General features: G+C 39.7%; 1 protein-coding gene across 3 annotated transcripts in view; it reads right to left on the bottom strand.

Moving 5' to 3' along the window:
- Positions 1-26,565, bottom strand: part of LOC104686088 (opsin-3-like) — an 87,222-nt gene that overhangs the window by 55,315 nt on the left and 5,342 nt on the right. For all 3 annotated transcript variants that reach the window (XM_019282910.3, XM_019282912.3, XM_010394281.4), the window contains exon 3: positions 3,351-3,676. In XM_019282910.3, the coding sequence (XP_019138455.2) occupies positions 3,351-3,676 (326 nt within the window). The remainder of the gene's footprint in view (positions 1-3,350; positions 3,677-26,565) is intronic.

Here is a 26,565-nt window from a genome sequence, read left to right as displayed (position 1 = left end):
TGAAGAGATCTCTTTTAAAAGGTTTGCTAATTTTCATTAGGCTGGTTCACATGAGTTCTCTGGGCCCCTCAGTGGAGGATTTTAATAATGTTGTGTCTTTTGTGCTACAGTGATCACAATGCTAATCTCTGTAATTCCACATTTGGGAGCTCACTTTTCAAAGTGTAAACAACTGACACTGACTTCACAAAGAAATTTTTTCCAGAGGGAATGCAACAGTAGAGTCACAGAGAAGCATCACAAGCCAAAAACTCGAAAGAAAAAAAAAAGTAATTGTACAAGGAAAAAGAAACCATCCTCAATTTCCCTCCCCTGTGCTGTAGAATGTGCATGAATAAAATACATGCGAATAAATTTTGTGAGGGAGAAAACTTTGCCCCTTTGATCAGACGCAATCATCCAGATAAAGCCATCATGGAAAAAAAACCCCATAACTTTAAAAAAATAAATGTAATTCCTAAGGTTCTTCAAGCTTGATAAATGGCAAGATCTCTGAGATAATGGTGGAGTTGTGTTTTTATGCTGTTTAACGGCATTTGCTATTAACATTATTCATACAAGGATGCTATTGACTTGTAATTCCTTGAAAAGATGATCTTTCATAAAACCTGTATTAGCGAAATCATTGAGCTTTTTACCATTACACAGATTGCAGATGACTTCATGGGATCTATTAATGCTTCAAGTGACAGAATGCTACAGCACCTGACTAAATTTTGAGAAGAAAAAGAGAAAGGCAGACCTATAATCACGGTGCATGAAAACAAAAAATGAAGGCACTATGCCAATTCTTGCATTAAGTCTCCCAAATCTCTTAAGATATTTCTTCCACCTCAATAAATGTACACTACACTATTAATAATGGCATAACTCCCACACTCTTGACTTCAGGGTGCAAGACCATTATTGCTCTAACATAAAAAACTTCTGGAGATCTGGCAAAATTATGAAATGCAGTTAGAAGGTGCAGCAAGGAGCTGAAGTTGGGATAATGCACTTAGTATGTTTGCAATGCTCCCACATTACTTGAAATATGTGACACAGAGGTTCACAGAAGGACTTCACATGGCCAGAAAACTGCAAGGTAATTATTTTTGCCCACACCAGAAAGTTACAGCATTACAATTAACATAGTAAACTCTCTTAATCTTTTTTAAAGTATCCTACCTACTCTTTTTACTTTTAGATAAGAACTACTATATTTTCATTTGCATATTGCTCATTGCTTCCTCTAGTTTGAAACATTACATACTTTAGCATTTCATGATCTATCCCATTTATTACAGAACAGTTAAAGGACCTCAGACTAAAGGGAAAGAGGCCTGTACTTCAGTGACTGTGTCATGATATGTTCACTAGAAATTTACATATGTGTCACAGAAAATTTATGAAATGTAAGGTTTTAGGATTATGGTACTGAAAATAGCTTCCGGTACATCACAGAAAGCTGAGGACTGATGAGTTTTCTGACTGAGATTCTTTTTGGTGAAATATAACTTATCAAGAAAATCTTTTACAAACACCAGGAAAGCATTAGATATTTAGTGTAAAAATTTAGGGTTTAGCTATTCAAGACTTCACAAGTACCAGGCAGCTCTTAGGACCTTTAGTCCTAACTTTAAAGATATGATCTAATCCTCACTGGAGTTCCTTTGCATTTAACAAGTATTAGTTCCCTAAGGCCTGTCCCTCCAACAGGTTATGCAAGATTGGGTTCGATTCTCTTTCACTTCCACCATTTACAAAATTTCTCAGGATCCTCTAACCTCAGCACCCAACAGGCTTACTGACCATTCTGGAAGGCATGAGGAGAATGGAGAGAGGATAGTGAAAAATGCTATTCCTTCCCTCTTTTTTCTTTTCCTCTGGACAGCTCATTAATAAATCAACCTTATCTTCCACCCAGTCTACCCAGTCTACATGACCAAAATGGCTATAGAGAGCACACATTGTTTCTATGATACGTTGTTCCCTCAGTATGTTTGCCACAGTTTGACACCCATCAGGCAGATCAGAGATTATGAGTACTTTTGATACAAGTGAATTTAAAAAAAAGTGAATAGAATAACGTGAGTCTCCATTCAGCACTGGAGGCTACAGAAGCTTCACCCATACAAGTATTTGTATGCTATGGATGGTGGCTGTTGTCAGCAAGGGCAGTGAGATCTGAATGAAAGAGAAGCCAAAATTTTAAGAAACATGCATCTTCTGCATGATTTCAGTACCACATATTCCAAGACCCTGCCTCTTACTTTAAGGTGATGGCAAAAGAAACTGCTGCCCAGAGATCAGATATGGACTGATACTTCACTTTAATGGTTTACAATCACAGGAAGTTTTTCCCTATTGCACAACGTTTAATAAGAGTACTAATGTGTGATTCATCAAAGGGATTTTACTGGCCCACTCAGTACTCAAAGAGGAGAAGATTTCCCATTTGGGCTTCAAGTGTTCTCAAAGTTTTGACAAATTGTGTAAGACAATCAAACTTAATTCCTTATGATTAATCAAAGCAAACTACATTCACTTTAATTCTGTAGGAGAGCCTCAGTTCAGGGATTTACTGGGGTTTTTTTTTCCCATTTAACACCTTTAGTTAATTCATCTGAACATTTTAGAGAATTGCTTTTTAGAGAACACCTATAAATTAATTCCTCTCTCATTATTCATCATTAAACCATTTCATTACTGTCCCAAGGGTATTCAAACTTCACAATACCACACCCTTTTCAGGGTCTTTTGTAACATTCATTTTGGAATATCTGCAGAGCACCTTAAACCACTGCGAGAAACATCACTGTAGTAGGAGGAGTAGTAGTAGTAGCAGTAGTAGTAGTAGTAATGGTGGTTGTAGTTAAAAGAAAAAATTACATGTGGCTTAGAATAACAAAGAGAAGCTGATCCTTGGGATAACTCAATAAATCACAGTAGAATTGCATTACTGTATAGTTAAGTTTCCAGAGATTAAGAAGCAGAAATAATTAAAATGTCATAATCCAAAATCAGGAAGAAGAATTTGCATGGATATCTTATTTATAAACAGGTAAACATGTTTTTGCTTCATTACAACTGCAGACTTCACTCTGATATGCTAGCTTTCTCAGAACACAGTATTACCAGCCACAAAATCAGTATCTACATGATATCTGTTTGTTCTGACTGGAGCTTCAGGAGAATTAAAAAGATTGATGAAGACCTCACACTCTTTCCTTGAGGCTTTCTGCAGTCTTTTCAATTACATTTTGGCTTGCTGATTTGCTCTCAACCATCAGTACTTCCAAACTTGATAAAAGAGAAATGCAGAACCTGCCTCAGAGCAGTCTGCACTGTGAGAGCAGGCAGCTGCTTACCTGTTTAACCAAGTACAGGAGGCGCCCGTAGCAGTACATCATGACCATTACAGGGACAACCAAGCAGAAGATGAAGAGGCAGATGATGTAGGATGTGGACTCAGCTGACTCTGAGGACCAGCGTACCGAACAGCTTGTCCCTGCACCTTCTATCCCATAACTGCTCCAGCCGAGCAGAGGTGGCACGGTCCAGAGCAGGGAATAAATCCAAGAGCCACCGACCGCCAGCAGAGCCTTGCGGTAATCATCACTGCGCTTGTGGCACAGGGTGAGAGTGCTGTAGCGCTCGTAGGACAGCACAGCCAGGGAGATCAGGGACACAATGCCTGCAATGAACCAAGCAATAGAAATGCTTACTTCCATTATTTTGCATGTATCCATTCCAAATCCCAAGAAAGCAGATGATTTTTTTGGTTATTATATATTTGAAGCAACAGTGAAAACATTTCCATTATTCTCTGTGTGTTAATCCTCACTGGTCCTGGTTGCTCTGTCCATCATGTCAAATTTTGTTTAACTCAGATTTATCTTACATTGGAAGATTTTTATATTTGAGAGATATTCATCTTCTAGTCAGGTTTTCAGCTTTATCTGTTTTAGTATTACTAAGAGGAAATCAATTTTCTATCTGAGGTGATAAAATGGTGAAATATTCCCTTGATAAGAACTATTTGATTTTTAACATCCATGAGCATTTTCAAATAGTGCATTGACTTTTACATAAAAAAGAAAGAAAAAAACAAAACTATATATTCAAAATTGGGAGCCCCAAAGTGAAAGAAACTTTTGCTTCTCTTGCTCTGCCCCATCAGCTAGACGAACCTTCAGTTCTGACCACTCATACATGGAAAAAGCAAACAAAAGTTGTAATTTATGGAATCCCAGACCACAAAAGTTCAGGAAAAAATGCCATTATTTTTGGATTTGGCACAGTAAGACTTCAAGGTTTGAACTTTTTAATAGCACTAAAAAAATGTCCACATTATGACTGGGATATGGCAGATTGCAACTTCATTTACATATATATTACATAATCAAGTTTAAAAGTGATTTAGGTTAATATTGAGCCCTATGTGTCATAAACCTGTTACGTCTTCCAGAGGAAGGCTTTAAAATTTGGGTTGTAGGATATTTCCATTCTCTTTTTCAAGGTTTGGGACCCAAGCCCCTCTACAAAACCTTATGGTTTTCCATGGCAGGTTCTTAGTCACGACTCAATGGAGTGTGTTTTGTTTTTTCCTAGGGTTTTGTTCTCTTTGCAGCCTCCTTACAATTCTTGCTGACACAACACTGGATACCACTTCAAGGATTTATGACAGAAGGAACTTGTTTGAAGATCTTTAAAACCATATTTTCCAATATTTTCAAGTCCCCTCTCTTTTGCTCTGTAGGATGAAAAACCTGAATAGATCAATGTCAGTCCAGCTCTCTCCACAAGTTTTTTCTTCATCTTTGCTATTAGCAACAGCCAACTACACAGTAGCACTGAGATACATAGCCTGCCAAAATTCTCTGATTTTGAGTGGTACCTACTCCCAGCAAATGGCTTAAAAGAAAAGGTGTTCTTCAGAGGAATCCATAGATGTAATCCATTTTCTGCATTTAACTGTCAGCTTCTCCTGTAGTTCCTTCCCAGGCATGGAATAGAGGTGAGTCAGAGACTTCCCTTGGGAATAACACTACTCTATCCTGTACCTGGGCAAAACACCCTACACACAGACCCACACAGGGCACAGTGAGATATTCTCCCCAGGCACAGCATTTTGCTCCACTTTTCATTACAATTCAGTGACTCATTTCTGAGTTAACTGAATGCAGGCACAGATATTTCTGTCATCCTGACAACAATTTGCAGTTACTTTGTGCAGAGCTGGGCACGGCAAAGGACCCAGGGGAAATGCGAGCACTGCTTGCTGCAATAGGATGCCTTCTTTCACCGTGGAAAAGAAAGCAAAAGGGTGTGAGGAGAAGGCAACTTTTGAAGAAGAAAACACCTTTCTTGTTACAAGAGTCTACTAAATTATTTTCTGTACATTACTGGGAAGTCAGTCCTAAAGAGTAGATACATTTACAGCTGTAATAGCTCCACTAAATTCAGCTGACTTATAAACTTGCTTTAAGGCTAGGCTGTTTTGGAGAGAGGGGAGACTTTCTGATCATCCCTCACCTAATCTGATTTCCTACTTAACACCACTCTTGAAAGCCCTTGGACTCAAGAGAAAATAATCTACTGCTCTGTACTTGCTCCCAGCCCACACTTAATTACCTTCACTTTCTTAGCATTGCTGCTTTCCATGTTTTTATCTACTTGACTAAAGAGCTTCTCTCTATCAAAAACATTTAGCTCATGTAGGTACCTAAGGCAAAAATCCAGATTTTGCATTTGAAACTTAGGCCTCTGTCAGTTGTTATAGATTTATTTTTGTACTTTAGATTAAACAATCATGGACGAATTGAAAACTGTCTTGGGAATAAGAAATCTCTCCCTTGCCAGCTGGGTTGTCTACAGCAAGGATCTACTGTTCTTGCTCTACCTCTGACGGCAATTGAGACTGCATTTTCCCTACTTTAATGAGGTGACAAGTGAGCTGTACTTTTGCTGAGGATATCCTACATTTCTGTGTGTGTGGTGCTGCCTAGAAAAACCAGATAGGATGTTCAGATTTCCCTAGCTCAGGACCTTGCTTCCTGGATTGCTGCTTTCACCACTGGGCTCTCAGGTCCAGCCTGGCTGACAGCTTTGCCTGCTCATCCCTGTGGTTGTGCTACTGCCCAGCAGCTTCTTCTGGGGTGTACTGTCATGATTTATGGCACACATTTACACTTCCTCTTATCTTCACCTATTGCCTAATACAAGGAAGATGCTTAGCTTTTCTGACGCTGGTATTTATGATGGATGGCTTTGTGGAGTGGATCTGAAGACAACTGACCCTGAATGCAGGATTACTTGTTTTGAGATGCAGAAAAGGTTTATCTTACACTGGCATAGAATTAATGTTCAGATATTAAATTAGGATCATGGTGATGTCAGTCAAGAATAAATCAAATATTAGCAATCAGACAAAATCACAAAAGTTACCCTTAAATAATAGAAAATAATTTTCTTCTCTATACAGAAGATAATTTGTGATTCTTAATTGCACATCTTGGCAGGAGCCAATTCATCTTCACTCACCTTTTTATTGAGTTCCACTGACATGACACAAACTGCACTTTTCTCTGGAGGACAAGAATTGTAATTTATGGAATCCCAGACCACAAAAGTTCAGGAAAAAATGCCATTATTTTTGGGTTTGGCACAGCAAGACTTCAAGGTTTGAAATTTTTAACAGCACTAAAATTAATACCACTACACATTGACTTCTAATAATTTCAAGATAAGGTAAAATGAGGAATACATTGAAGAGGTAGCTCATAAGAGATAGAAGAATTCAACATTTTTCATGTGGTTTAAACTTAGTAAGCCCAGCTAACTTTTCAGAAAAATTACAATTACTTTGAAAGAATACAACTGTTGCTTTGAAAGACGAAAATATAAATTGAAAGCCAAAATCAAAATACAAATTTAACAAGTAGCTTTTTCCAGCAGTGAGATATGTTTGGTTGAATTGGCTGCGAGTAATTAAAACACCTATTACCCAGGTGAGGAAGAACAGAGGTCGCTGCAACCCTGTCTCAGTCTGCTTTATGTGACCCGGGGCAGTGCACACAAAGTCACAAGATGGGCCCTGACTCTCTATGCCCCAACACTGCAGCTCCATCCAGCCTTACGGATGGAGGGCCTTTCACCTTAACACAGAAGCCAAGACTGGTCAAAACCACATCAAGAATAACCTTGTTGCAATGTTCTGGCAGAGAAGCTCCAATGACCCTGATTGCTAAGAATATCTACAGCTTTTTAATTAAAAAGAAAACAAACAACCAAACAATTGTTTTTAATCTCACTCTTTTATTAGTTCAGTAGCTGAATGCTAGAAACACACCAGTAACCTTTCATCAATTATAACAGATACTAATTTGTTGGAGTGAAGCAATGTACTTTCATAAAAAAGGCAAAACCAGGTTTTGTGTTCAGCCAGTTTGACACTGGCTGGAAATAAAATATGGGGATCAGGTGTACATGAGCTGTCAGCTTGCAGTGAATGAGCTGCCAGCAATAAACTGACGATCGCCTTGTCCTTTACATGCTTTTCTATAGCACCTGGCGTGATCCTCCCCATAATTTTTCCAGGCACTGATTTTAGACTAACAGGCTCACAGTTTCCTCAGCCTCCCTTTCGCCCTTCTTGTAAGCTGTTTTGGCTGAAGCAGAATAAATCTTCTCAGTTTTCATTATGCCTCCCAGCTTTGCATATGGAGTTTTCTTAATGCCACGTGCATTTAATTGTTGTGACCTTTGTCAGAAATCCTGCAGTTACCTGGTATTCTATTTCATGCCCTATCTGTTGCAGTCAGAGGAATTAGTGAGAATCTCAGCTTAAAAAAAAAAAAGCAATTAAATACTTTAGAACTGTCTCTGAAGAAAAGACTTGAGCACAATCTCCATGGCCTTAATAACGAGAAAACAAATTTAAAAAATTAATGTAGGCTATAAAAAGAAGAAAATAATTATAATTCGTTATGCCAATATTTCATTCTTATTGTGTAGTAACATTTACGACTGTGTAGACTGAGTATATTAATTTCAAATGAGTAATTTTTTCTAAAATTGCAACAAAATTAGGTTCACGAAGTGCAAATCTAAATGGAATTTGCTTACAACAAATATTTCGAGCCTCAAGCTGTACCTAGACAAATAACTCCACAGGAGTCAATCACAGTGAGAGATGTAATTTGCTCCCCCAGCATTTCATGCATATGAGATTCTCACTGAACAGTACTGAAAAATGTCAAAAACTCCACTGCAGATTGCATTACAGGAATAGATAATTATTCAAAAGTTAACCATGGAAATAAGTGACTTTGAGACTAGCTGGGTGTGGACCATAGGCCTTTCTACATGGCAATTAGTTGCAGCGAGTAGGGTGCAAGAAATTAAATTTCAAGTCATAAACCAGGACAGACATCTATTTATAGGGCTATCATCTGAGACATTATCTATTATTTACTTTTATTTAAGGATCTGTACATTTCTCTCTGGCAGCACAGCACAGAGTACGCTGTGAAAGGCACAGCAAATCATTACACTTTGTTCCCATGAGTCCCAGCTAAAAGCGTTACCTTTTCTTATTAGTTTTTGCTGGTTTATGCTGCTCACTGATGTAGTAATTGGAGAGGGGATGCAGCTCATCCATGGTCTGGAGGCTAGGAAAAGCTGAGAATCCCATGCATTCAGCCTACACTGGGTCAAAGTTTTGACTACTAACTTAGGTATATTTGCTCTCTTAAATGTCCTGAAAGTCATTACACTAGAGCACGGTTAGAGTCCTGAGGCATCCTGGAGAGGCCCTGGCTACATGCTGTAAGGGAATCCTGCACTATGTTACAGTCATCAAGGACCAGGGGCAATGAAAAGAAGACACAAATAACCTTAGGCAGACTGAACGTGGAGGGATGCAATAGCACCTTCTTCAACAAGAAATTAATGGAGAAAAACTAAATCCAAGGGTTTGCAAAAACCCAAGATAGGTTTGCCACACTCAACCTCTGTGAAGGTTGATTTTACCCACTCACAGGCATTGTCTCATAGTTTTCATTCACTCACACTCTCACACCCACAGACCCACAAGGTCTGTGCTTAAGAGGTCTGTCCAGAATTTCTTCTGCTCAACAGAGAGAACAAGAGACTCCAGCTACCAGTTCATAAAACCCCCTGCTTACAGGTACCTCCCTGGCAACAAACTGGGTTTTGGATAGAGCCTTTATATGCTTCAGAAGTCCAGTGTCATGAAATCCTCCATTGCTTACAAATGCCCGTACTAACATTGTATGTCTGAGGCAAGACTGCTGCTCCCTGTTGGCATTTCTTCCTCTGGAAAGCACGTCTGCCTGGAAGGTGCTCACCTGCACCAGCACCATTTCTTTCACGGTGAGCTACCGTGGAAACAAATGGCAGCTGTATCATGCTGTACCCTTGAGGACCTGCTCCTCTCAGTGGGTGCAGGATCCTCCACCCATGGGTTGTCACACTGTTACTATCAGCACCTAGTCCTTCAGGTTTGGGCCAGTCGGTGTGTTTTACTGCTAGAAACAGCATTCTTTGTTACCTGCACAAGCTGTTCTCACTCTTCTGCTGCGCTGTCTTCAAGGCATTTACAGACCTTTCCTTCCCTGCATCATCTGCACCAACCTCAGTAACTCCCCAGCAAGTCCATACATGTCCCAGTACCACTGCAACCCATGTCCAGCCCAAACTCAGCTACTGAGATGGAGACAGGACAAAATGCAGCTGAGCCTGGTGCAAGGCGTGGAACCAGAGTGTGCCTGGCTGTTCTGTGGCTGAGCCCCATGGCAGGGTGGTGCAAGCTGAGCAACCCTGGGGGTGCAGACCATCTACCAGCCATGTACAAAATGCAGAGGGGAAATCGAGGGAATAGTAAGTGTTACTAAGTTCCCACATGGTACCTGCAGCACCCTCTAATTACTCCAGAGGGGTCTGCCAGTGGCAGAGGTTAACCAACAGCAACTCCGGCCATTGCCACTTGAATGTGTTGATGAATGAAGAGAAAATAGTGATGTCATGCATGACAAGACTCCATTCCTGTATGTGTGTGCATGTAGTACCCATTCTTGTGGGACAGCTTTCACATAATATCCTGGTGTGGTAATTTAACACCAGCCAGAAATGAAACTCCAAATAAGCCACTCCTCTTCCTCCCACCCTTCTGGCAAGAGAGGGACAAAGAGACTATGGCTCGAGATAATAATTTATTGAAAGCAAACAGCAATGAAATAAGAAAAGCACAGTAATAGCAGCAATATTAATAACAAAAGTATACGAAAAGAGAAGGTGCTTTACACACAAGAAGTTGCTCATCACCTCAGCTTAGTTCTGTGTGGCCGCTAAGACAAAGCCAGGATGGTGGCTGTTCCCATGCTCAGTGCCAGAGATGGTTCCTCCAGACAAAGAAAAGAACTCGTGTTCCCAAGCCTGATACAATGAAAACCATGATGGACAAATCTCCCAAAAGCTGGATAGTATGTGCTGTGATGCCTGGTTTTTTTTTTTTTTTTCAGATTGCTGTGCTCTACTGGTTAAATTCCATGTAGCATGGCCACCTAGAACTGTTCCACCCTGCTCCACCTGGCTCCATTCAGCACCTTTAGGCTCAGCTTGGCTAGGACCAGGCTCCCCTCTGCCCTTCTGTTCCCTGCAGGTGCTTCCTGCACAGGTGCTACTTTTCAGCACAATGTCTTGGAGCCAAGGCTGCCACTTTTTCAGAACGACAACTCCAGGATGTGTCTTGGAGGAAGTGGAAAGGGGACAGGCAGTGACAACAGAGGACAAGGTCCACAGGGCTGACCCCAGCAATGCCCCCCAGTGAAGAGTGAAACAAAATGACACACTTCCAGGGGCACGCTCATCTTTTCTTCCCCCCGAAACCATGCCTGCAGTGATGATGTGCGTGGTATGGAACAGCAACCTGGCCACATCCACATGGTGCTGAGCTCCACTCCCTCTCTACAGCCAGGACACCTGGGAAGGACATCATGCAGCTGGAAGTGCAAGAGGAGTGTGAACAAGCAGCTGGCAGGCTGGGACCTGCCTGAAGTTGTGCCTTTCCTTTTGAAGTCAGGCCACTGTGCAGTGGCGAGCAGTGAACTCAGAGAGGCAGCGAGCAAAGAAGAGCACAGTGCTGGAAGGACATCAGCAGGGATGGAAGAGGCATGCTCTGGTCTCCACTTACTGCTCTGCTGGTAAATACCTAACATGAGCAACAGGTAGGTCTCTCAGAAAAGTTATGTGTCCTAACACAGCTATGTTCCCTTCTTTCTAGTCCCTCAGTTTCCAGCTGCTAAATCTGCTCTTCCATTAGCTGGAAAATATGCTAAAAAGCTCTGTGGCACTGTAAGATGGAGATAAAATGGAGATGCACCCCAAGTTGGGAATATTGGGGAACCCTATGCTGAGGTATTCTTCTGCTGTTTCTTCTGGATGACACCTTTCATCATACTTGCCCAAGGACTTAAATTTAAACACAGAAGAACAGCAGTAAGAAACAGCTCTCTTCAAATGAAGTCTCTTAATACCTCAAATTTAAAGTTTTGAGTTTAATTCCAAGTTGTGCTACTGAATGATGTTACATAAATATGTTATTGAATTATACAAAACTAGTTTGATCAGTGACTCAGTGCTGTTTTCAAGGGAATAACTTTCCTGAATAAAAAAGAGAATCTTTCTGTTAGTTGTCTACAGAAATAAAACATTCCACACATGAAAATGAAACATAAACAATTTAAGCAACTTAAAAGTCATGACCTTTCCAACATATTTGTACTTCTGTATCTTTCTGAAAACATATCTTAGTATCATCTGCCAGGGACTATGAATGAAATACAATTTGTAGGTCTAGTATTCACAAGAGAGGTTTAGAAGAAGCAAGAGGTTAAAAAAAGGGAAACAATTTCTTTTTCTAATGGTTGCTTATTCTTCAGGAGCAATTTTGTTGCTCTGGGCCAAAGTGTCTTACCTAATAACTGCCACAGCATCAAAGACTTCATGAGAGCAATGCATTCTATCATCACCTTTGTTTCCATTTTTTATGCACCAGTTAATGTTAATACTGATAAGTAAAATTATTGGGCTCTGCTTCCATTAAAATCAATACATTTCTTCCACAAAAATACAGTGATAATCACTATAGTAATTGCTGCCATCAGAGATTTCTTTGCGGTGAGGAAGTAAGAGTGTTATAATGATAGAAACTTTCAAAAGCTGACTCACTGATCTGTTGACCTGGTTTTCTAATAGCATATGCACTTGAGTAAAATATGAAAAACTATTAAGTCACACTATCACAGAGGAAAAAATAACAAAACTTGTTAATTGTTTAAATAAAAATTAGAATTCCATTTTGCCTTCTAGCTCTGAGTCTCATAACACATATTTCATTGCTACAGCCAAGATAGGGAAAAACCTATGTCATATACAGTCTCCAGTGAGGTTCTGCAGGTTACATCTCTTTTTTCATGATACTGGAATTGCCAAAAAGTGGCAGTGAAAATGTTGATAGCCCTGTGAAATCTGGGATAGGCAACCTGGAATAAAAGAAATTCAGTTAAATTGATAAAACACAGTTAAGTTAGATAGCAACTTCCATAGCCAGTAGGGCTAGTGGGAAGGTAGCATAAAATGAGCAAATCTGAGAGAGAAACATGTGAGAGATTGTGCATATGAGATTTCACAAAAAATTATAATCAAAGGGTTCAGTTTTTGTTGGTGGGGTTGGGGTTTTGGTGTTTGGAGTTTTTTTCATTTTTTGAGATGAGAATTACAAATTAATATTCAGAAGGGATTCAAACAGGTCTGGAGATTGCCAAACATATATGGCTACTGTTCCGTCTTCACTAATACCCAGAATTTTGTCCACTTCTTCCTTTTCTGTCCCAAACAAAAAAAGGAGATACATATTTTATGAGCCCACATCCACCTGCCAGCAGATTTTGGCAGAAGACCCCAAACGTTTCCAGAGTTAAAAAGAAAGCCTGCTGACCCTAGAACACATTTCACAGTTAAGATGAATAGACTCCAAGTGAGGACTGGTCTTGGCGGACAACCAACCAGTACTAGCCTGGCTTTCCTGAATAAACAAATCACAGCAGAACATTTTATGATTTAGCAAAACCACAGTGTGACTATAACAACTCCTGATAAGTTCAGGGCTAATATAAAGGATATGAACTGCAGAGGAGTGCGTGGATGCCTCAAAAACTGACAGAAATGGATGAGAATGAGATGTGCTTCCAAAATACTACTGGCTTTATTTGGATATGCCTATTAAATATTTGTATGATAAACACAGAATAAATGGTCAAAATCATCAAATATTCTTTCATTTGGTGACTCTTATTCTAGCTGCTCCCACATATTAGTGATCAGAGCAGAATTTACTTTTGATTTTTAAGACATTAAAAACATTTCTACTTATTTGAAATTGAGAAAAAATTTCCTACACTCATTTGCTGAACATTAGCAGTTACAACCACTTTCCAAATACAGGCTACCTCAGATATCAACCGCTAGCTTTGAATAGAAATAAATGCACCAGTTGCCATTTATCTAATGCCTGTTCTCTTTTGCTAAGATGACTTGGAATCATGAGCCCATTAGAACAGGCAATCATTCCTTTCTCCAAAGAATTATCTTCCTGCTTCTAATTCTAATGGAAGTCACAGTTGAACTTTGCACTTTGAAAGAAATCACTGAGAAATCACTGCTGGATCCAACCCTGCTGTGACAAATCTGACCACAAACATTACTGGTCCTGCTCAGTAAATCTTCCTTGCTCTTTTCTCAATGGTCATTTCTGTGTTCCATCCTTTGTACAACATACCCTTTCCTTTGTGTTTGGTGGTATCTTCAATACAGACAGCATGTGTTACTTTGAATAGGAAAGAAATCTCTTGGGTTTTTCCTCTTTTTTCCTCCTCCTTTGCTGAATTTTTAAATGTGTTTATTTTGTGCTTTAAAGGAGATCTTAATTCCTGGCTGTATCTGGTGACTTAACATGCATCACTGGGTACTACTTTATTTTTCTGCGATGTTATTAATATGCCTATCCATCCAAACAACAAACTCCCAGTGGAATAAATAGAGCAAAGAATTCCCTTTTGCATCTCAACGATACCAACACAGTCCAAAAATATCCCCGAACATTCTCTTCTGTCTCACTTTATGTATGTTATGCCGGAGCCCTCTGCATTCTGGAAAGCAGGCTGGCCCTGGCAAATTCACCTTCCTGACTTGGCTGCCTCTGTATCAGTGTATTTACTCTGCCGCCGTAGGGAATTGGAATAAGAAATGTCAGCACTAGATGGAGCTCCTGCACAGCAGCATCTCAGGAGAAAAGCAGACGTGGATGTACAGCGCCGGCATAACAGGAGGATGCTCTCAGGGCAGTCGGGTTCACTGCTGCATCTCCATGCCCACACCATCCTGCAGGCCCCCCACCTCCTGCCAGGACTGCTCCTTTTGAAACGTGGGGGCATCCCCAGGACACACCCTCATGCTGAGGATGTGCACAGACGTAACACATAACATGCAGTCCCAGGGGGTTTCTGTGTGTGGGACATATAAAAGGTGAAATGACATCTGCTAGCTGATGATCCACATGTCCACCAGAGCACACAGCCAACTTCCTTCCAGTGAGCTCTTCCTTTTTCACTGAATCCAACTGCTTATTTTTAATAGTAAGAGTATGTTTCTAGAGATTTTCTATAGTCTGGGACCATTCCTAGGGGTGGAACACACTAAAAATACTAACTCTTCTTAGTCAAGTTTGTCATAAGGTCTAGTAGTCAAACTGTTTTTATACTAATTAGATATTATCTGGTCAATAAATAGTCATATCTGATACTATGAATGCAGTCTCAAAATATGTTGACCAGGCTTTACACTGCCTTTGGGCCAAGAGTTCCTTGTGCAATTTCACAACCACACAATCTCACATGGTGTGCAGGTGAAATGAAACACCAGAGAAGGCTTCTCCTGTCTCTATCCAAGATCACTGTGATGGATGAAGGATGTGTGGCGAGGAGAAGCAGTATTCCCCATTTCTTAACCCATTCCTTAACCCCTCCAAAGGACCTCAAAGAGGAGATCTCTTGCTACATCCATTAAGAAATTAGATATAACTGATGCAGACAGAAATCCTTTGCAGTACATTTCACCCAACCAGTGAGTCTAATCTGCAGCAGTGAATAGATGGGTGGAAATTGCACTAGAAGGTGTTATAGTGGATGTATGACATTTTGGGACAAGTATGGCTATCATGGAGGGAAGACACACCTTACCAATTCATCAGAGGTCCTTGACAGCACCGTGCAGATGGAGGTGATGCCTACTTGGATTTTCAAACAACTTTGACTAGTCCAAAGGCTCTTAAGGATAGTAAGCTGCCTTGCAATAACAGAAATCTTCATGTGGATAAATAATTAAATAAAGATATGAAATAAAAAAACAGGAGAAAAAAAATTAGTTTTCTTAGTGGAAACTGTGGACAGCAAAGTTCCCCATGGATCTGTGCTAGGCCCTGGGCTATTCATCACATTAATAAATGATCTGGAAAAGATGGAAAAAAGTGGCAAGTTTTCTGATCACACTATACAGAATAACTCAAATCAACAAAAACTGACTGTGAAGTACTGCAGCACAACCACATGAAACTGAACCATTGAGCAGATGAAATGCAGTACTGATATAAACTGCCACATGTGGAGGAAAACAGACCTGGCTTTAAATACCAGGCAGTTGTTTCTGACTTACTGCTCTGCAAAGAGAGTTATGATAGAGAACTTTACACAAACCACTTCCATTGCAGCAGTGTTCACCAGCATTTAGAAAATCAAACAACAGGACTTATTAGAGAAAACAGAGAAAAGAAAGAGGAAAGTTGAAAAGGTAGACAGGGAAAGATTAGTGTTTCTTATATTACAATAAGTGGGTTTTCAAATTAAATCATCAAGTTGCAGACTCAGAATAAACAAACAGGAGAAGGTACTTCTCTTTGCATAGTACATATTTAATAAGTGGAATTCCTTGATATATTATATTGTGTATACCAAAATTTTGCAGGTTTCCTGAGAGCAAGTGGAATGGGGGATAAATGCAGGAAGACCTATTAGATTCAAAAGTACTACTTCAGGGAAGATGTTTCTACACCACAAATCACAGGCTGTGCAACTATGTATTGGAAAAATATCACTGGATGCTGAAAATTATCCCAAGTTTAAGTTTAGTATTGTAGAACAGCTAGGCAAAATACTTTGAATGGCATATACTTGACAATCACACACACAACCTTTGCAAGGCATAACCATTATTTAGTTATTGAAATTACAAGAGAAAACAATTACAGTGCAGTAAGAGGCCAATACCTGCTTGTATCTGCTATCAGTATTTCTTTTCCAAAGGTGTGAGTACCCACAACCCTAGGAAAGATATTAACTTGTAAAACTCCTACTCATTCTCAAATTCCTTGTTAAACACCCCTTGGTGCACTGACCAATGGAGAAAAACTGTTACATGAAGCAAACCAGATGGTGATACGTCTACTGCTCTTATCTCAAAGTATATTAAGCTAAGGCTTTGTCTTGTCTCATAACCTGCTTTCTACCCATTAGAAAATGTCTATATAAATCCTCACTGGCATATTTATCTAGCAGCCTTTTATCCTACTCCTGTGATGCCATCTTTGCCTCTCTCAAGGATATTAAATAGAAATACATTTTCAATTTTAAGAAGTATGCATAGTAAAGCAATTCTCAACAAATTCCTGCAGCCACTGCTGAACCTTGGCCCTCTTACGCTGCCACACGTTTTTTCGCTGAAAATTGTGCAGAGCAAACAGAGCAAAATTTAGAAGTTTGGATAAACTAGGGCAAACTGCTGGGATTTGTTACAAAGACTTGCATGCAGAAGAGTTGCTTGGGGCACCACAGTCAGTGTACAGAACATATACACAATATACATGCAAATGCCAGGTACAAACTCCACTCTTTCACTGAGAGGCAGAATTTGTAACTTCTCATCGCTACCGTATTAACTCCTACCCTGTAACTGTTTCTAATCAACTGCTGAACTCACACTGAGGCAGACGGATCAGGCACAGGGATGGCCATCAACCTCCCCCGCAGTGCTTGCTCCGCTGCCAGCAGCGAAGGGGAGAGCAGTGCCTGACCTGCTCTGCCTCGGGCTGCCTGCTGGGCAGTGCCCAAACAGCTTGCCTAATTTCATTAGGGTGATTAAACGTGTCAGTCTAAAGAGGTCCCCTGGTAACTCCATAAACAGCCTGAACACAGAACACAAATAACCCCCAAACTGTAAGTCTGGACAACAATAATGCTTCAGTGTGCACATGCACATAAGGATTAAGTCTAACTATTGCACATCCTAAAATTCTCATAAAGTCAAGTTAAACGGGATTATCTATGGTTTCATAAAGTTCATACCATTTCTTAGCTGAAAGCAAATCTTGCCAGATGTCAATGTGCTATTCCAGTACTCAGAGGTCTGTACTAGACTCAGACAACACTTAGATCTTAAGCAATAAAATGCCATATATGTGAATTAACTAATGGTTTTGAATTTTAGGAATTACTAAAGTCCTAATCTAAGCAAAGTTTTACATTGCTGTTGATTTGTATTCCTTATGAAAATTTTTTACAATCAAGTCTGCTTTTTGATACTTTGTTTTCTGATAGTCATTTGGTTCTGAACAAATTTCTACTGTTATAAATCTCTACAAAATTAATTCAACATAAAAAAGTATCCTTCTTTTGTTTCATCGGAAGCCTGTTGACTTTGACTCCTCCTTGCTGTAGTTATCTACTATTTCTGCTCTTAATTGCATTAGTGAAACAAATAGAAACAATAAAAAATAGTACCAGGAGAAAGAAACAATAGAAGATATAATTGAAAAACAACACTAGAAAATTAGCAGGTAGTGAATGTCTGCCTCTAATAAAACACTGTGAAATATATGTAAAGTTTTCCAGTTTAGCCCCGTGAGTCACTAGCCTTTTGCTTTGGGCCTGCTACTCTTTCTTAAGGAGCAGTAGAAGTTTGTATCTGGCCACCGGATGAGACTTCCATCATATTGGCATCTTCTGTGAAACAGGTTTTAAAAACTACAAATAGGAGAAGTAACATAATTTTACATCGTGTTCTGAAGATGACTTGGCTGAAATATCCCAGAGCAATTGAGCCTGATGCTGATAGCTGGCACAAGAGACCTTCAGCTGAAGCAGGGGAAGTCTGGCACAACAGTAGAAAAGATGGTACCCAGGTGACCTTGATTAGAGGCATTACCATCTGGAGACCGTGGAGAGAGGCCTGGGGTGCCAAGCAGCCCCAGGGAACCTGAGGTTTCACCCTTGCATAGGGTGATCCTCTGATTGCATCCCCTGATCCGCACTGGGCCAGCACAGCATTGAGGGGAGAGAGGGGCAACCAGGTCCCACACTGCTCAGGAGGGAAAGCACAGGGACATCTCACAGCAATGGGATGGGGGGATGTCACAGAAAGGAAATGCCTACTTGGAGTGCTGCTCCCTCGCATTTGTTGTCTGCAGATTCCGAATGTTTCTCCTGACTGTATCAATTACAGGAAAATTTATAGCACACAGAGGTAATTTTGAGTTAGGTTTAAAAAAAACCCAAATGACCCATAACAAAACCAAATCCACAAATCACCCAGTAATGGGAGGCATTTGGATTATTTAAGTATTGAATCATGTTAGCTGAGAAATCCACAGAAGCAATAAGTGGTCTGCAAATCAGTAGAGGCTGTAGTTCATTGACATTACTGAATCTTCAGTTTCAGAAGCAGTTTCTCAGCTAGTGTTGATATGTAGAAAAATGCAAATGTAATCAGAATAGTTTCAACTTTCAAAGAAACTTATTTTTCTGTTTTAGTGTCAGCACACCAATTTAACAAAATTATTTTCTCAGTTAATATACTTTTTAAACTAGAAAGGTAGCAGAATCACTAAAATAAAAAAGCCCCAAGCAAAGAAAAGAAAATCTAAACCCTAATGATTATTTTTAAGTATGAAGTATTTGCCACAGCTGAGAAAACAGGGGAGAAAATGAACTTTATAGTTATCACCTATTATGGAGTCATTATTTTGAACTATGCAATGGTTCTGTATCCTTTTTATCATTGAAAATTCTGTAACTTTCATTTCCTTACTGGACTGGAAGACCCTGTTTAAATGCTTCCTAAAAAGAAAGAGACATAGAAAATGAATGTCATGAGTTAAGAAAATGTCACTAGGTATATAACTTGGATTTGAACATCCAAAGATAACATCCTCTCCCTTGTATATTTCAGGGGCTACAAAAGAAGCTTAAAAGTTTTCCAAAAATACTGAATTCTGTTCAGATGTGTCAGCATGCAGATGGTCTTAACAGTTCCTAGAGATTATTAAACACATAGCTAAAAATAATATGATTTAATAGCCCTTCACAAGCGAAGTCCATTGCTCTCTAATGTGTTTTTTTAATTGAGTATTGCTTATTTACTGGGCTCTATTTTATTTCATTATACCCACTGAGGGACCAAAAAGCCAGCTATATTTTAATGACGTATTTTTTCACACGTGTGTGACTTGACTACCAACTGAGATGGTTTCTGCCTTTTCCTAAATTAAAAGAAAACCAACATCAGGCATAGCATTGTCAGGGTTCATGTTGTGACCCAGGATTAGGGAAAAGGGCCTGGAAATGCCAACAATTAAACTTGAACTCTGACAGAAATGCTGTTTCATCATCTCCAGCAGAGCTTATAGCCATGACGTTTCAGACTCAATTCACCATCAGGATAATTCTGTGAGAATTATCCTTTAAGCTCCTGTTTGAGGTGTCCATGCGAACTGATGTTGTTTGTGTATCTCTTTGCATAAAATCTCCAGCATTCTGCAATGCATGGCCATAACACAGGACCAAAAGTATGCGACTGTGCTGCAGGCATGGCTGCCCACTGTTGGTACCTCTGCATTTTTTTGTTGATGTTTTCTTTTGTACAGGCATTAGGAAAATGGACTATAGATTCTAGACCATATAACAAAACATGACAGAAAACATTAAGGATGGCAGCTAAGGGAAAAAATGTTTCCACCTACACGTGGCTGCTGGTACAAGCTGAGGGTACCTGAAGATGTTTTCAGAGCACTCTCCAACTCCTGTTTGAGCCATTGCTTGAATTTCTGCTGTGATGAAAGATGAGAGAGGGGAGGAGGAGGGCAGTGTGGGGGTTCTGGTACACTCCACTACTGCAGTCTGGTGTGCAGATGAGGCCCAGCTGGAGCTACCCAGACCAGGGAAAGGAGAAGCAACCATGGCTGCTACTACAGACACCTGCTGTGTACCAGGATCTTAACGCCGTTAGCACCAACACCCATAATCTGTGACACCTTATAAATGGGTAAATTGAATGACGCTGTCCTGCTTTTAAGCTAGGGTAGAGTTAATTTCTTCTCAGTAGCTGTCATACTGTGTTTTGTATTTGGAATGAGAATGGTGTTGATAACACATCTGCCAGTGAGGAGGTACACAAAAGAAACTGTGAGGTAGCATAGCTGGAACAGGTGGCCTAACCAAATGGATATTCCAGACCAGACAACATCATGCCCCGTATATAAACTGAGGGGAGTTACCTAGAAGGGCAGCTGGTGTGGGTTTTGGAAAAAGGAGGGGGTCTGACTTTAGTCAGCAGGTGGTGAGAAACTGCATTGTGCAGCAATTTCCCCCCCCTTTTTATTATCATCATTATTATTATTTACAAAGTATTGTATTTTACTTTATTTTCAATTATTACCGTTCTCATCTCTACAAAAAAGTTTTACTTTGATTCTCCTCCCCATTCCACCACGGTGAGGGGAGAAGAGAGGAGGGCTTGAGCAAGGGGCTGTGCAGTGCTTCATCTCCAGCCCAACACACACCTCGGTGATACTCTGCTGTAAAGAAGGCAAAATCTTCTCTTCCTTCAAACAGGTGTTAAAGTGCCTACCACAGAGAAGTCTCTGGTTTCAGGAATAACATTGAATGTACAGCATTAGGTCTTCCATTTCCACTTTCTTTGCATGGCATGATCCCTTCTTTATCACGTTTTCCAAAACTTTTGCCCAAGTTGTCTCTCTGCTTCAAGCATGTAAAATGAATGCAGAAGCCCAGTACTCATACTCTACAAATTACCTGTAGAAAGAGCAGACAGCATTTTCCCTACATGATGTATTCAGGATTGTAAAATTGGATAGAGGACTAGGGCACCTCTTCATGGAAACACAACACACATCTTAAAAATGCTCACTCTTGCACAACCATTCTAAGTGATTTCAACTTTGTACAGTGTTTAATGCCTATAGGAGATAGAAGTTTGTGGAAACATCCTGGAAGAGGATACTGAAGTGGGGAGGGAATTATAAGCAAAAGTAAGAAAATTCCAGAAAGACAAAAGAAGTAATGAGGGTCATCTCATGACTTCAGAGAGGTACAGAGCAGGTATCTACCCCTGAGCTTGGGTTCTTTTCACAGTCCATGGAGATAAAGGGGTACATGTAGGACACATATCACCCTGAAGAGACCATCTCAAATGTTGAACAGTTTGCATGCTAGCAGTACAGATTTGGTTTTCTATTGATTATAAAAGAAGCTTTGGAGATTGAAAAATGTCTGGTTTTAGTCAGACGATTCCCATCTGTCTCTAAAGGGTTAAGCATTTCATTTTTTCCATATAAATACAGCCTCAGAAGTGTATTTAATAATGAACCACTAGCTCATTGATTAGTTATTTAAATAAAAAGTATAGCAGGCTAACTTCAGTTTTCCTGGAGAGGAGAAGCCAAAAGAGGAATTAGGATTACATATCTTCTGAATAACTACCTTTGTATTTTTGTTTATGATAAAATATAATGCATATCAGGTGCTTGAAATTACACAGAAAAATTCAGGACAAACTGTCAGTTGTTACACTGTATTAAAGTAACTAAAGCCCTCAAGGTCATGATAGCATTTCTCCTGTTTTAGATAAAAGGACTGTAAACACTTTTGACTTATTCCCATGAGTCAGGCACCTTTTTCCTCCTGTTTGAACCAGCAGAGTATTTCTGATACTGACCAGCTACTGAGGAAAGCTTGCATGGGTCACAGTGACTGCTGTCATTAGAGTCTATACACTTCAAACAGAGAATGTTTTTAGGGTCTGTTGCAGAACTATGTTTTCCTAAGCATTACTGATTAACTGTGTTTGCTACCAGCTTTATTTATAGAAATATCACCTTTAACTCCATCCCAAGCCCACTGGAAAAGGAGCAATCAGTGATCAGTGGGCAAGTGAGGAGCTGCTAAGAGTGGTTTTGCACTGGAAGGCAAGTACTTGCTTCATCGAGGCTCACAAAACATCAGACGAGCTCTTGCAGGATCAAGCCAAGTGAGATTGTATCTTTAGTTGTGGAAAAAATGTATCTTTTCACAGAAGACTCATTTATTACATCTGAGGTCTCAAGTACATCTCATAAACAGTTTCCAGTACGTTGGAAGTCTATACCCTAAATATAAGTACCTTACTTTAATGCAGTGAGTCTAAGACACAGCATATAAAGTCAAGGTAAAATACTAAGAAGAAAATAATTTGTTTAAGGTCACGAGGCAGCTGAACTTTAAAGCAAAATCACGAGCAGCTCCATTTCTCATTCGTTGTGTTCTCTGTCAGTTTACAAAGGAATAAATCAATAACAGCTTTAATGTGACTGAAAAGTTTATCTACCCATAGAGTTGAGTACAGGGCTTCTAAAAAGATTAAAGTCCTCATTTAGGTACGACCTTGGTTTATCAATGGACATAAGGACACATCTACATGCCTTACTTTGGTTCAAATAGGTTTAGGAATGTAGCCCTCTCCTGCATCCAGGACTGACAGGATGCTGTATGGGAATACACAGCTTTCATATGAAATAGGCATCTCTGGGCCCTCTTGCATGGTGATCTTTTACACAACACTAATCAGAATTCATTTTTTACAATGAAATATTGGAAACAACTTCTCAGGCAAGCTGCCAGGTATTTTAACTACCATGAAGGTTGAGAAAGAGAAAACAACCAGCACACACCTGAAAACAAGAGCTAAGAGTTCAACAGGCAGAGAAATATCCCTGCTAGTAATGTGCCTTGGAACTTTTCCAGCATTAGAATCTAGTGTTGAATTTCTGGAGACAGAGACAGCTTTGTCTTTCCCATATGTATCAATCTATATAATATTTAGTCCTGATTTGACATAGCATAGAGTAGTGATTCTAAGAATGAACTCCAGAAGTCATCTGAGCTCAAATTCTGCCTGTCTACATGTTTGGGAGGTTTATGTTAGTGCAAGTATCTTGGGAAAAGATGAGTTTTTTCTGAAAGTTTTCATCTGTCCAGAGGTTTGAAGTGTTTAATAAGACATTGGAGAGATTACACATGAGATGGTCAAAACTGCAAGACAAACAATCTTAGGATGGCATATCACTTCCTGTGTATGTGGTCTCTATGGGAGTGCTTTAATAAATAATATATTTTTTTCCTAAATTTAAATCTAATGCGTAATAATTTCATTATATATTTAACCATCCTTTTTTCACCTTGCCTGCAAAGTTTAGTGAGAATTCAGCTGTTAAAATAGATCCTGTCCATTTGTCACTTTCCATGTCTGCTTAAATGTATAACCATGAGCCTGTCAAACCACCATGAAGTGGTGGGTAACGGCAGCAAATTTTAAAAATCCATCCATTTCCCCAACTCAGTGACGTGTGCAGTTTCCACTGAAGTGACCTACTTAACAGAGCTGCAAACCAGCACAAGCACCAGGGTAAAATCATTTATGCAGGGAACAGACCATGCTGTTTCTCCTCTAGCTCCATTCCTGATGTTTCCCCATATCAAGACCCAACATATTGTACTTCCATAGCAGATCTCACAATATTTAATTTTCTCCTTAAAATCTCCATTACATGCTTATTGATCAGCATCTGTATTTCCCATTAGCTTCCAAACCTTGTGCTTTCCACATATGGTTTGAAATCACAAAGCAGATATAGGGATAGCAGCAAGTAATTAAACCAAAAAAACACACTTTGTCCATAATTTTTCACCATTGTGCCCATGGCAACCCCCTGGTGCTCATTCTTGGGTCATGGTTTTTCAGTGCCTGGGGTAGGCAATGGATTGCCTGGTAAATAACTTACTCGATTTCACACTAAGTGACATCAACGTACATTGCACTGTCGATACTGCTGGAAGGGGAATCAGATCTGCTTTCCAGATCACCTCCCAGGCACATGATTTTAAAAAAAAAGAGTGATCTCTCACCTTGCATTTACTTTTGAAAAAAATCTCAGCCTCCTACTTTCACTGTCTCAGGTTTCATCCAAGCCAAAGACCTGAAGGATAACACCTTCACTCTTCATTTGATTTAAAACATAAAGGAGGCTTTCATCATATCATAAAACAACTGGGAGGGGGAAAAATAATCTTTAAAATACAATCTTTTTGGAAGACTTGTAAGAACAAACTGTATTTATAAATATTTTAACAGTTTGAACTTGGCTTAGGTGTGTTTTACACATCATTAAACAATCACCAAGTCATGAAGATTAGCTGCCCACTTAAAATCTCTTCATGATTTAGAAAAACACTGCATCTGGGAAAAAAAAGGTACATACCTTCATTTAGTACAAGAAAGTGCAATTCTAGTGGGGCCAGTGAACTTAGAGCATCACAGAATCATCAAGTTTGTAAGAGATCTTCAAGATCATCTAGCCCAACCAGCAACCCAGAACCACCATAATTACGCAAAAATCATATCCCTAAACACTTAACATCATTAACACATGATGTTCCTATACTGTTGTTTATCCTAGTAGGATCATCTATCCCATGAGAAAAAAACCCAAACAGATAAGAGTATGGAAGCATTTACTCTTACAAACCTTGATGTTGAACTTCATCTAATTACCTTTCCTATTACACATCTTTATTCTGGATCTTGAGCACTACGGTCCTTTCTCGTATCTTTGATGGGCCAAAATCAGACATGAGGTACTGAGGGGGGAAAGCTAATTTTTTAGCTAATAAATGTATGAGATTTTTTAGGAATAGCTAAAGGATGAATAATGATATTTATCAGCAGATAAAATTTGTTTGTAAAGACACATAAATTTTAGGCAACCTGCTACTACTATTTGCTTTTACTCATGCTATATCCCAATCAACATCTTTCAGTTATAACTCTGCAAGCAAAGTTCTTCATTATGCCCTTTATACACACTAATGAAAGAAAAAATGTGAGTGCTGCAAGACTGCGACATGAACTGTGCTCAGTATCCTAACTAGCTGCATTTAGGCTGCCTCAGCTTCCCAGGACACCCCACTGACAGCACCAACATCACTCAGAGGAGCTGAGGTCACATTTGACATTCTGGGTTTTGCCATTCTATTTGCTTGCATGTTCATTGATGACCTAATCAATTTTAAGAGTTATAGCAGAAACTCTCACATGAAAATAGCACAGAAATCTGCACTCCTGCCATGCATCTGATTCATATAGATCTGAATTTGAAGAATTATTCCACAAGCAGAATACCCTGGGAGAAACTTACCCATTTGCACATTTAATTCTGCAGTCACTGGGATGGTAACTCACATGTATCCAGACAGAAGCCATCAGGCTCAAAGGGCACCTTTAACATACCTTTTTCTAAGCCCTTAAACACCCACCTCTTTTCCCACTTCTCTTCAAATGTTATTCTCCCATCCCACCGGTAAATAAAAAAAAGAAAGCTCAAAGGATGGAGAAAAAAAAAATAGTCCTTTTTTCTGCCTGAGAAAACTACTGACAGAAATACTGGAATTCATAAAACACACAAAAATGGAAATGAAACCTGGAAGAAGACATGTCATTCTGCTCGGCACAGACCAAACTAAAAACAACCTACCAAAACAAGCCAAGGTACTGTTGACCATGGAGTCTATTTTTGGATGGCCAAAGTAAGTGCTCTTATATTACGCAGCATTACTAACTCCTGAGGCTTCACTTTGGGCAAAGCAGCAGTTTCCCAGAGGAAGCTGTCACAATGAGTTAATGATCATCAGTGGAGCACACATTTGAGGAAGGGATAGGTACCAGCGACCACACCACTGGAAGCAAAGTGTTTATAATTCAGGTAGAGAACGAGTGTTTGAATCCACCACTTGATTTTACAGTAAGAGCTGTGGGAACACTTCTTGGGTCAAAGGGCCTGCACAAGAAGTGCTGCAATCCAGGGTGGGAGAAGAGCCAGGAACGTGCTTGTTTTGTTCTGGTGGCCTGGAGGCACCAAAGCAAGGACACAGAACAAGAGGCAGCTGTGCCAAATCCCGTGGTCTGGGTAAAATGAGGAATCACTTCTAGATATGCACCCACAGGCCAGTTTATGCTTTAGTGGATCTTTTTATGAATGTAGAAATAAATGAAGAAAGGGTCACTGCTTGGTGGTGCAACTCTTAAAGCAACAGGCCTCATCCTTCAAGGATGTTCATTGTCCTT

Source organism: Corvus cornix, chromosome 1 (assembly GCF_000738735.6).
Source record: "Corvus cornix cornix isolate S_Up_H32 chromosome 1, ASM73873v5, whole genome shotgun sequence".
NCBI lineage: Eukaryota > Metazoa > Chordata > Aves > Passeriformes > Corvidae > Corvus > Corvus cornix.
The sequence above is the reverse complement of the archived record's forward strand: the minus strand, read 5'-3'. Positions and strand labels throughout refer to the sequence as shown.